Source organism: Adiantum capillus-veneris, chromosome 19 (assembly GCF_014529385.1).
Source record: "Adiantum capillus-veneris isolate H3 chromosome 19, ASM1452938v2, whole genome shotgun sequence".
Lineage (NCBI taxonomy): Eukaryota > Viridiplantae > Streptophyta > Polypodiopsida > Polypodiales > Pteridaceae > Adiantum > Adiantum capillus-veneris.
Window position 1 is genome coordinate 90,837,192 of NC_140949.1, and position 11,678 is coordinate 90,848,869.

The 11,678-nt window shown below is 40.3% G+C and overlaps 1 protein-coding gene across 1 annotated transcript; it reads right to left on the reverse strand.

Annotated features, from left to right (window-relative positions):
- Positions 1–10,630: 10,630 nt before the first annotated feature.
- Positions 10,631–11,473, reverse strand: LOC147434456 (uncharacterized). Its single transcript, XM_086489955.1, has one exon. It carries the CDS (start codon positions 11,438–11,440, stop codon positions 11,021–11,023), a length of 420 nt encoding a protein of 139 aa, XP_086346081.1. The 5' UTR covers positions 11,441–11,473; the 3' UTR covers positions 10,631–11,020.
- Positions 11,474–11,678: the final 205 nt, after the last annotated feature.

An 11,678-nucleotide genomic window follows, 5' to 3' on the forward strand; every position in this document is an offset into this window, starting at 1 on the left:
TTTCCTATAATGTACATATGCATATTTAAGTATAATAATGAGCCTTCTATCTCATCATATTATTTTTCTCAAGGGTAACATATCCTTACTTTACCATCAGAAAATACTATGGGAAAAGCATCAATAGCTCCGTCTCTTTAACTTGGGGCAAAAAGCATTGATTCTTTATTTCTACTATTTCATTATCATCTCACACCCTATCTAGATCCTATATCTAGGGTAATTTCCAATCTATATATATTCTATGTATTTTTCATATTTTTCTTATATTTCTTTTTAAATAGCTACTAGGAGGGAATCAAATCCTAGTGGGACACTAGGTGGCATGATTTCAAAGATACACTTATTTTAATGCATTATTGCAAGCATGGTTACAAAACTTTGTCAAGGAGAAATGTCATGCTTTCATATGGCATGAGGTGTCCTTGGGAATTAAATGAAAGTCAAGGCTAAGGAGACCACATGAAGACTTTTGCTGCCATAAATGGACCCTATTTTGATGAATTTTTTACACAAGGTTCCAATCCGAATTGGAGAATGATTTTAAAATGAAAATCGTAGCTAATGAGCTGAAGTTTCTGCCCATATTTTTATTTTTTTATTTGAAGCTACGGTTGAGGAGATATGATTAAAATACTGGACCCCAGTCTGCCCACATCATGCAGGGACAGCTCATTTCCAACTTTTCCAATTCCTGTTCACACTGGCTCCTCTCTTCTTGTGTAAACCCTTGTGGGTTCCCTTCACCTATAAAAGGGGACCTCTTCTTACTTGGAAGGAACTCAAGCATTCAAGCCATTGATGAGAGGAATTCTCGAGGGAGTGAGTAGTAATGCCTAATTGTACTTAGCCATTAACATAAGCCCAAGCCTACACTTTCTCCTAGAGGGAGACTAGCCATTCTTGCAACAAGCTAACCTTGGAAGATCAACTCTAATCAAAGAAGGTCTTACACTTGGTGTATCAATCAAAGTGGAATTCTCCACTCTTCTTCTCTCTCCCATCAATAATGGTGCCGAAGGGTTTCAAGTAAGATGTGTTCTACATTGATGTTTTCTTGATTTCTTGTCATTTTCATTTTCATCTCTAATCCAACATATATATATATATATCTAATCTCATCTCTTTAACCAAATCTATCTCTTTCACTCTTAGTAATTCATCCTCTCTACAAATTTTAGGTTCTCCTTGCTACAGGTACATCTCTCCCCACAGTATCCTTATTGCCTACGGGCAAGAATAGGGCTTGGGAGGGAAACTTCTCATCTCTTCACTTCTCTCATATCTACATTTTTCTCATATCTACATTTCTCACATACTATCCTAGATGAATAACCCACATGATGATCATTTCTATCGCTTTCACTCTGTACGATCTATTAAAATTAACGTATGGATTAGCCGTAAAATACACTTTCAACAACGTATAGTGTTTCTCTTCGGCCCTGAAAGGCTCAATGAAATACTTCTATCACCGGATCCCATCATACTACCTCTCATAGACTATAACTTTTCTTTTGACGTAAGCGTAGTTATCTTGCTATGAACCAAGAGGATTTGTACACACAATTAATCCCAATCACTAGACAAAATATATATATTATGGTAAGCACAAAACTACAATTCCAAAGAACAATTCGTAGCCTATTTGGTCAGCCAAGATTGAATGCCATTAACTCATCCATTAACCCCTTCATATTACCCATGATACGATATGACCATAGCCTTGATGTTTTCATCTTCGTATTGTTTTGACATTCTCTTTTGCGTTCTTTCTTTGTGAGTGTGAATGCAAGAGAGAAAGAGTGCGTCTTCTTTGATTGCACTTCTTTCCAAACCCTATTCTTCATGGCATCTATGGTTTAACTCCTTCATATAGTTTTTGTTGAGTTCTCTCACAAACTCTCACAGCCATAAGCCCGGTGCTTTCCTGGCAAGATCGCAAATTTCTCGACACCGGGTTATAATCTCGTCTTTATTGGTCAATACCTATATTTGTGGGTACAAGAAATCTACACACCCACGTCTACATGATACTGCATGTAGTGGACAAAATCCCTTTGCCTCTTCTCTAGCTGTAGCACTTCACTTCATCTTAACATCTTTTCACAGTAGATCTTTTCACTGTTCGTCTAACTCTAAACCCTAAACCGTAAGTAATTCTTGCATGGACTCGATCTAACGTAAATAAGCGTAAATCTAAATAAACGTAAATCTAACTAAAAATAAAGCTAAATCTAATTTAACGTAAGTCTAATGACTAGAGGTTGTCTAGATGGGCATCGCAGTCTATGGAGACCTAAATCTAATCTAATATAACGTAAATCTAAATCTAGCTTAAATAAACGTAAATCTAGTTAAAAATAAACCTAAATCTAATTTAATGTAAGTCTACATATAACCTAATCTTTAACGTCTTTTAAGATAGTTTCCTACGACGTTATAACTCTCTTCTTCTTGTGTGTGTGCGCGTGTGTGGATGTGTGTGCCAATAAAAAGAGATAAATGGTATAACCTTTCTATCACCCATGCCAAGTATGATAGATTGATTATGCCATTTCCCTCTTGAATAATAGGTCTTCAGTTCAACTCCTCGTCGGCTAGATCTTTAGGTCTTTTAATTTTAATTAGTTTCCTACGACGTTAAATTAGTTTCTCTCTCTTTCTCTTTCAATGTGTGTGCGTTTTTTTGGATCGTATGCATGTTTTCTCTCTCTTTTCCTTTCTCAATGTGTGCGTTTTTTGTTTATGCATGTTCTCTCTCTCTTTTCCTCTCTCAATGCGTGCGTTTTTTGTTTATGCATGCTCTCTCTCTCTTTTTCTCTCTCAATGTGTGTGTGCATTCTTTGTTTATGTATGTGTGTGTGCGTTTTTGTTTTTGTTTGTACTCTCTCTCTCTCTCTCTCTCACAAAACACTGTGTGTGTGTGTGTATGTGTGTGTGAGAGAGAGAGAGAGAGGGAGAGAGAAAGAGGGGAAGGGAACATGAGAATGAGGAGAGCGAAGGAGCATACCTGGCTCTCCTTCCTCTCCTCGTGTGTGTGTGTGTGTGTGTGTGTGTGGAGAAGAAAGAGAGAGAGAGAGAGAGAGAGAGAGAGAGAGAGAGAGAGTGAGGGAGAGCGTTACCTGTTCCTTGCTCGAGGGGGCCGAAAAACTCAGATCTGAGATCTGAGTTTTTGGGCGCGCTCGGTTATTTTTTTTACCCCAGCCGGCGTCGCTATGAGCGTCGCTATGAGCGTCGCTATGAGCGTCGCTATGAGCGTCGCTATAAGCGTCGCTATGAGCGTCGCAAATTTATTTGTAAATTTGCGACGCTTATAGCGACGCTCATAGCGACGCCGGGAAATTTTTTTTTGAGCGTCGCTGTGTGAGCGTCACTAATATGAAGAGCCTCTTGTAGTGGTAGAAGAAATGGTGGACGAGGACACGACAAAGATTCTGCAAGAGTTCATGCTACCATAGGGAAACCAACCTTGGGATAACAACAACAAAAAAGAGAAACATTATTCATGTTTCTATCGATAACCCCAGGGCAGGTCAATAGTATGCTATCATTCAAGGACCTAGAAATCACCAAGGTGAACTGTTTGAGATTCTTATTGATTGTGGTAGTACTCATTCATTTGTGTGATCAAGATGTTTACATAGGTTAATGCTTAATCAACATTTGACAAGAATAATGAGGGTAGAATTAGTAAATAGGAAGGAAGTCACGTATTAATTCTCTATGGGTAATACAAAATTTAAGTGAGGGGATGTACTAAGAATACCTTTTGAACCGTTCCAATAGGTATTGATGGATAGAATTCTTGGGATAGACTAGCTAACTAGCCATCATGCACATATCCATTGTGCACAAGAAAGCCTATCATTAATTGACAACCAAGGACAATAAGTATTAGGCCAAGGAGTGAACCGAGGACCAAAGGCTCATTTGGTCGAAGAAAATCATTTTTATAAAGGTCTTTGCAAAGAACAAAAAACTTTGGTATTCAAACTCAAAAAGGTAGTAGAGAAATCTTTTAACCCTAAATGAATGTGTATACCCAAATCTTGTGATTTCTTTTACGAGGAGATAACCAAATTTTTACCACCTAGAGAAGTGGATCATGAGATCAATACCATTCTTGAGTATCAAAAAGGACCTAAAAAATGTTCCTCCTAGGAGCGATAAAGCTTAAGGATAAACTTCAATAGCTTATTGAGAGCAACTTGGATTCATTGAAACTTGTACATCTCCTTGCAATGCACCTATTCTCTTTCAGAAGAAGAGAGATGAATTGTTTCAGCTATGCATACTGAGGTCTTATAAATCAAGTAATAGTGAAGAATAAGCATCATATTCCCTGTATAGATGAGATTCTTGATTATCTACATGGAGCCAAGATGTTCGCAAAGATTGATATTTTTGACGCTATCATCAAATCCAAAATCATGAGATCAATAACCTCAAGAGTGAATATAACACGTGTTATGGCCACCACAAATTCACAGTTATATGGATTTTGGTCTTACAAACGCTTCTATAACTTTTGAGCACTTGATGCAAGATATATTTTGAGAACTATGAGACAACTTTGTTTTGGTATTATTTGATGGTATCTTGGTCTACTACAAATCAAATAAAGATCATGCTCAAAAAGTTTTAGAGATCGTACAATAGCATAAGATTTTTGCAAAGAGAAGTAAGTGCGCAATTTTTAGTCCTAAAAGTCACTTATTCACTCTTTGTCATTTCACTTGAAGGGGTCCTAGTTGACCTTGATAAACTCAAAGATATTGTGGAATGGCCATGAGCTACCTTGCAAAGCAAAGTGAGAGGTTTTTTAGGAATCACACGATGGTATAGGACTTCTATAAAGGATTGTGCTCTCAAAAAAGCACCCTTGATTGATCTTTTGAAGAATACAAGAATCCATGAGCAAGATGAACATGAAGCCTATTTTAAACAACTCAAAGAGTATCTAATCTCAAATTTTATTCTATTCTCAAAATTCTACATTTTACCTAAGAGTTTGATGTAGTAACATACACTAGTAGCCTTGCCTTAGGAGTTGTTTTGATGCAAGTAGGGTGACCTATATCTTACACTTCTCAAAATATTCATATACATGAGGCTAATTATGCCACTATGACTTGGAGTTACTTGCACTCATGCACGCTCTCAAGATTTGGATGCATGATCACCGTGGTCAAAAAATTCAATTTGTAGTTGCTCACAAGAGTTTAAAGTGGACCTTCACTTAATGTAACCTCAATATGCGACAACAAAGATAGAGAGAATTTTTGTAAGAGAACGATTTTGATATCAATTTTAGACCAAGTATAAAAACTATTGTAGCAGGTTCCCTAAGTACAAAGCTTTTTAAGGGGATATTTCAGTGGCCAACAATTCTATTATTGGCAAGTTCATGGATTCTATTGTAATCAAAATCTTATTTTGAATGCATTCAAGTCTCTACATTATACTCTTGAGGATGGGAGAATTTACTATAGGGATCACTTATGCACACCAAATGATTTTGCCTCATAGAATGCTATCTTATACATGAAGTGCATGATAGGAGAACTTCAAGACACCCAAGCTGTATCAAAAAACTCAACACTATTTGCAAAATTTATTATTGGCAAGGGTAGAAGGGCAATATCCTTCTTCACTATTTCAAGCAATGCATTTCATGTCAAGGGTTAAATCTAAAGGACTAAAGATGCCAAAAAAATTATATGTGAGTTCTTATTGGCTGGGCTATTTTAGTCCCTTTAGGGCTTGCTGCTTAGGGTTAGTGGATTTTGGTTTGGTTGCTAGGGATCGACCTTATAAAGGTGCTTAGGATTGGTCGTGTAAAGATGATGTAAACCAACTTAGGATTGCTTTAGTTTGACAATTTTAGTATGCTTATGATGGGGTGATCTAAACCAACCTAGGGTTGTGTAGATTTGTCAATTTTAGACGTGTAGGGCTAGCAGCTTTTATTCTACACACTAATAGCTGGCAAACTATTAAGATTGGTAGTGTTTGGATAGCCACTTAGGGCTAGCTTATTAGGGTAAGAGGCTTTTGGTTTGGGTGCTAGGAGTTTTAGAGTTTTAGAGAGTTGGTGTCTTTTGGTTTTGCCACTCTAAATTGGCTTAGGATGTTTGACTGCTCTAAATCTACTTAGTGCTAGTCTCGTCATCAGTCCAATCTACCCCACCATCAATTGACTTAGCTAATTGTTGGAACTAGGGCTGCAGGAAAACACACACAGCTTGGAGAAGACGAAGGAAGCTCAAGGCACACAAAAGAGAGTGTTTTACTTAGTGTGCAATGGAAAGCTAGATAGCCCTAGAATGAATGGGCGTATATACAATGCACGGGGAGAAAAACCTCCTAAAGAGGAAAAAAATACCTCGGAGTTCCTAAGTGTGTTCACACACATCACTACCATATGTATATGGTAACAAATCCCCCTTGGAGTGATGCAGTGAACGAGAGCTAGCACATGAGTAAAGGGAAGTGTCATGCCTTGAGGACATGATCAATCCACAAAAGGGAGTAAGCCCAAAGCTTTACAGAAAGCTTCAAACTTCTTATGAGACAATGCATTTGTGAAAGATCTGCAAGGTTGTCCTGTGGTGGCACATAAGCCAAGCTGATCTCTCTTGCTAAGAGCCTCTCCCTGACATAGTGGTAATGCACCTTAATGTGCTTTGTGCGAGCATGAAAAATTGGGTTCCTTGCAACTGCCAATGAACTCTGACTTTCGATGTAGATAGTGTTGGCAGTGTCCTGTCCAACACCCAAATTAGCCATAAGATGTCTGAGCCGTACACACTCAACCATAGCTGTGAAGACTACCCTGTACTTAGCCTCACAACTAGAAGTAGCCATAGTAGGTTGCTTTTTTTCTCAACCATGATATACATGAACTGCCAAGTATGAAATAAAAACTACTTGTGGACACTCGCATGTCAAAACAACTAGCCCAACTTGAGTCAAAAAAAGCATGTAAGTCTGGTGGAAATGATCCCCTGTTAGGACAAGGGTCAAAGCTAAGGACTAGGGTGGTCATGGACTTCGACCAGGGGTTGGGCTAGACATTGTGGACAAGGGATCCGTCTAGGGCAAGGGGCTAGGAGCCCGCCTATATTATGGGGGGTTGGGAGGAGGATCCTATGTCTAGCTTTCCCTAGTCCCTATACTAGTATCAAAGCCACTCTTTTTTGGGGGACACACATGCGTAGAGAGCGACCTCTATTTTTATATTGCATGTGCATGAGGTGTGACGCTTCTCTACACAGGAAAATCGACAAAGCTCGGGGTTGGGCAACCCCGCTTGCGAGGAGGGAGACCAACTGTGGTACCTGCGAGTGTTTTCGGCCTTGACAGGTGCGCGAGCCTGTGCTGGAGACAACCCGTCTCTGTGGCAAGCGCAACCAAACGCTCCCCTCGGCGTAGCAAGCTTCTCTCGCTCTCAAGGACTCCTCAGCAGGACGCCATCGCGCTGTGGCTTCTTGTTCACACGATGCCCTAAGGTCAAAACCTTTGGGAAAATTGGTTATTGACTGAGGGTGCATGCCCACCTCGGCATACACCCATACAAGCCGAACGGGTTACGGCATACAAGCCAAACAGATTTCAGCATCATACAAAGAGAGGCACGGCCCTCAACTCTCGGCATAGCGTTCAGCGATCCAGGAGTGATTACGTTGCAGATTTTTGCACTTAATTATTATACGACAATATTTTCGGCTTTGAACACCAAGGTCAATAAAACTTCGCTGAAGGGCCAAGAAGTTCTTCGACAGGACGTCAAGCTTTGTCGACGATAACTTGTAAGTTTTCAAACAAGTATCCAACATCATGGATTTACAAGTTGCTTAAAGCTTTGACGACCAACGTAATTAGCACGGCTAATTATAGGCTACGGTGCAAACTATGACTATGGGATTATTTTTTGGAATCAAGGCGGAGTTAGCATGACTAATCACCAGCCTCTGCTATAAGTTTCTGTGTTTGATACGGCTACGAGCCTTTCTGCACTCCAAGGTATTGTTTTCTCTTTTGTTCGCACAACACGTTTTCGCCATGAGTGCTGAAATTGATGATCAACACATGTTTGACTTCAAAAACTTGGAGTTTGCTCCACTTGTGGATGTCGAGTGATCGGATACTCTCATGGAGGGTACCCACTTGGAAACAGGGAAGGATGATGCATACCCAGGTAGTCTATCTTTCTCTCCGCAAGTATCTACACCTCCTCCTCAGAGCATGTTTGATATTCTGGAGGATGATAGTAACTTGCCAGATGCTAGGGAGTTTGTCACTCGACAAGGTTGGCAAATTTTTTATGCCCGATTTTGCAAGTTAGCTGTACGGGTCCAAATATTGGCTACGCAAGTGGAAAATCTCACACAATTAATTTACAAAATGCTACCAGAATCAACTTCCTACTTCCCACTTGCCAGCAACCCACGGGGTTCTCGACCCACCAGTTCTGACCAACGAGGTCCAACATGCCCAAAACAATTCAGTTGTAGAAACAGATCTGGTCATGACCAACATGGTCAGGAAGCAACTATCACAATCCGACTTTTGACGTTCAAAAAGTCAAAAATTATGCTTTATTTGCTTAGGAATGCATCAAAAAAGGCAATGTCCACATGTCAACAACGTAAGCATGATGCATTAGTTTGTGATTCAACATAAACTCCAGTTTTTGGTGCAGGGCAGAATAGTTTTATGTCTTCATACGTGCATGTGGCTTTTCAGAATATTGTTCATTTTTTGAATTGGGTAGTATTATGCCCTAATTTCTTTTCTGATATAATCATTTTTGGTACGGCCAGTTTCATCATCTCGGCTTATACGATCAGTCTCGACAACATTATGATATCCATACATGATTAGTGCATTAGGGTGTATATGATATACGTGTCACAATTTTGTTTGTTGTGCACAGCCAAATGGTTGACCAATTTCACGTGAGCACATCTTCTAATTCATGCTACCATTAACTTGGCGTCAAGAGTAGTGGCAACCAAGTTTAGGGCATCCACATTAATCAGGACATCATCTCACTGAATCCCTACCAAGCCAATCGATGCAAGGCACTTCTTTTGTTAACTTTTACGTTTATAACTGTCACGGTAGCCACGGGCTTCCACTTTTGTATGGAAGGCATGTTACCCAGGTGTTATACAATACGCTCTCTCATAGTCACTCTATCAAGGACAATATTAGTTATGAATAATTTGAATTGTTTAGGTTGCTATCCAAACAAAACACCACTAAAAAGAACCTAAAACTTGGACTTAATTTCAAGGCAAAGTGCTAAGTCACAATGGTGTCGTCACAACAACATAGACGGTAGGTGGGTCAGTCTGTGACTTGTTTCTCTATGATCTCTCTCGTTAAGAGTCATAGCAGAAAATTGTTGCATGCTTATAGGATAAGTTGCACACTAGGCATAAGATGCACAGGAGCATGGCAATCAACTATACATGTCATAGTCGTTTACGAACAATTCTTCATCCCAACATGCTCTTCTTTTTTCTTATTCTTCTCACAGAATAATGAAAACTTTTTAATAAAATTTTGCTACATATTTTGCTCAGGAGTCAGCCTGCGCCAAAGTGCTCTCACTCTCAGCTAGTAAGTAGTGAAGACGCCACTCCAATTTGTCTTCATTGGTTTCTGGATTGAACACTCATTTGTTATTTGCATAAGGGCTATGAGCCACACAGGCTAAGAGCCATTTTCAGACCTAGGGTAAGACCCAAGGCTGGTATTTCTTGGGTGATTGTTCTCAAGCTTGAACAGATCTATCCCTTGTACTAGTTCCCGTTGATGTTATTGGCCAAGCAAGAATCTTGACATTACAAATATTTTGGGTATTTCGTAGGCACTACATGTTTCGGTGTGACGATGGAGTTAGAAAGTAGAACATTACTATTGGGTTATGTGTTCCCTTACCTTCCACAAATAAGACCAACACTTCCCTAGTGGCTCATGCTTGAACTTATAGTTGTAGCAATGGTAATGTCCATTGGTTCTCTTTTAGCCTATGGAAATAGGGTTGAAGACTTATGAAAGGTATCCCACACTTCATATTGATCAGGTAGGGACCTCAGGTAAATGGTGGCTAGATGCATGAGAGACTAAGATCACAAACTATAATTTCACCTTTGCTATTGTTAAAAAATGTGGATAATGCTATGGTTTCTTGTCTGCAGCCCTTTAGATGTTGATTTTTATGGTTTATTTGGTGCATGCAAAACTACATGTCTTTTGAACATAAATACTATAAAAAGGTTATAGTTCTTGTTTCCATTTTCAATGATGGATGTCGAAAGATGTCATTATCATTGATACTGCTCTAAACAAGAGTACTACAATTCTTAAGAAAGAAATATATGTAACAAAAGATAGATTTGAGAGAGAGAGAGAGAGAGAGAGAGAGAGAGAGAGAGAGAGAAAATTGATTCTCTCACATTAATCCTTTCGAATATAACATTTAATGTGCTCATAGATAACAATTGCTTAGAACAATAGTTTGTATGTTTTTGTATGCCCGCATATATACACACATACACAAACTCACACACCTTTCCCTCCACGTACCCGCCCCCTGATATCCCACCTGATATAGTAAGATGTCCAATTGTGAAAAGAGCGCCCTCATACTTTTATGTTTGTTGTATGTGTACTTGGTTAGACAACAATACGTTCACCTTACCACTTGAGGTATCCTTGATGTGTCGACCCCTAATTACACGAGCATCCATGCATGGTTTCTCGTTGACGTGTGAACCCCTTGCATGTTGATACGCATGCATGACCCGTGAAGGGATCGATGATATGGCAATCAGCAGGCTTCGCGCCTGGGTGCCATTAAATTACTGAATGCATGGGTGGTCTTGGCTACTCTCGGTTCGATGTGTGATGACTGACATACCTACTCCTCTTTTTATCCTACATCATGCAGCTCGGCATCTGTGCAGACATGTGTTCTCCATCGATCCCTCACACCCCTCCCCTATCAGGTTTTTGGCCGTTTAGGGCTGACCTGGCCGGCAGGCGAGGGGACCCTCCTGCGAGAAGCCGTGGTTTGCTTCTTTTGCGAAGGGGAACTGCGCTTGGAAGGGGTGGATGCCTTCCCTCTTTTAGGGCTGGAGGCCATCTCATCGTGAGGGCTGGCCGAGGAGGAAGAGGGCGACGCGAGGCTGGTCGCCTCGTAGACCTTAATGTAGTTTTCACGAGCCTGAGGGTCGCTGAAGTCGGGCATGCCGTGCGCCATCAGCCCATCAAGTCGAGCAGAGCGGCGGCGTGGCGATGTGCTACCCTGCAGGGCCTTGAACAGATTGGGATTCCTCAATTCTGGTATCTCCTCGACGAGATCTGGGCATGACACAAACGCTAACCAATCGTTTTGCGCCTGCGGATCGTAAAGCTTCTTCATCGCGCCACCTCTCGCTCTCTCTCTCTCTCTCTCTCTCTGTCTCTCGTGCCACCGTGACGTTTTGAAGAGCAAAAAAAAGGTGCACCTCTTTAAACATGTGTATCGTTGCAAAATGATTTTTCCTGAACATTTGCTTTTGCTTTGGCTCTCGCTCGCTCTCTCTCTCTCTCTCTCTCTCTCTCTCTCTCTCAAGGTATTCCTCATGGCTTCAAAAAAATTAAAAGGTATTCCTAATTCT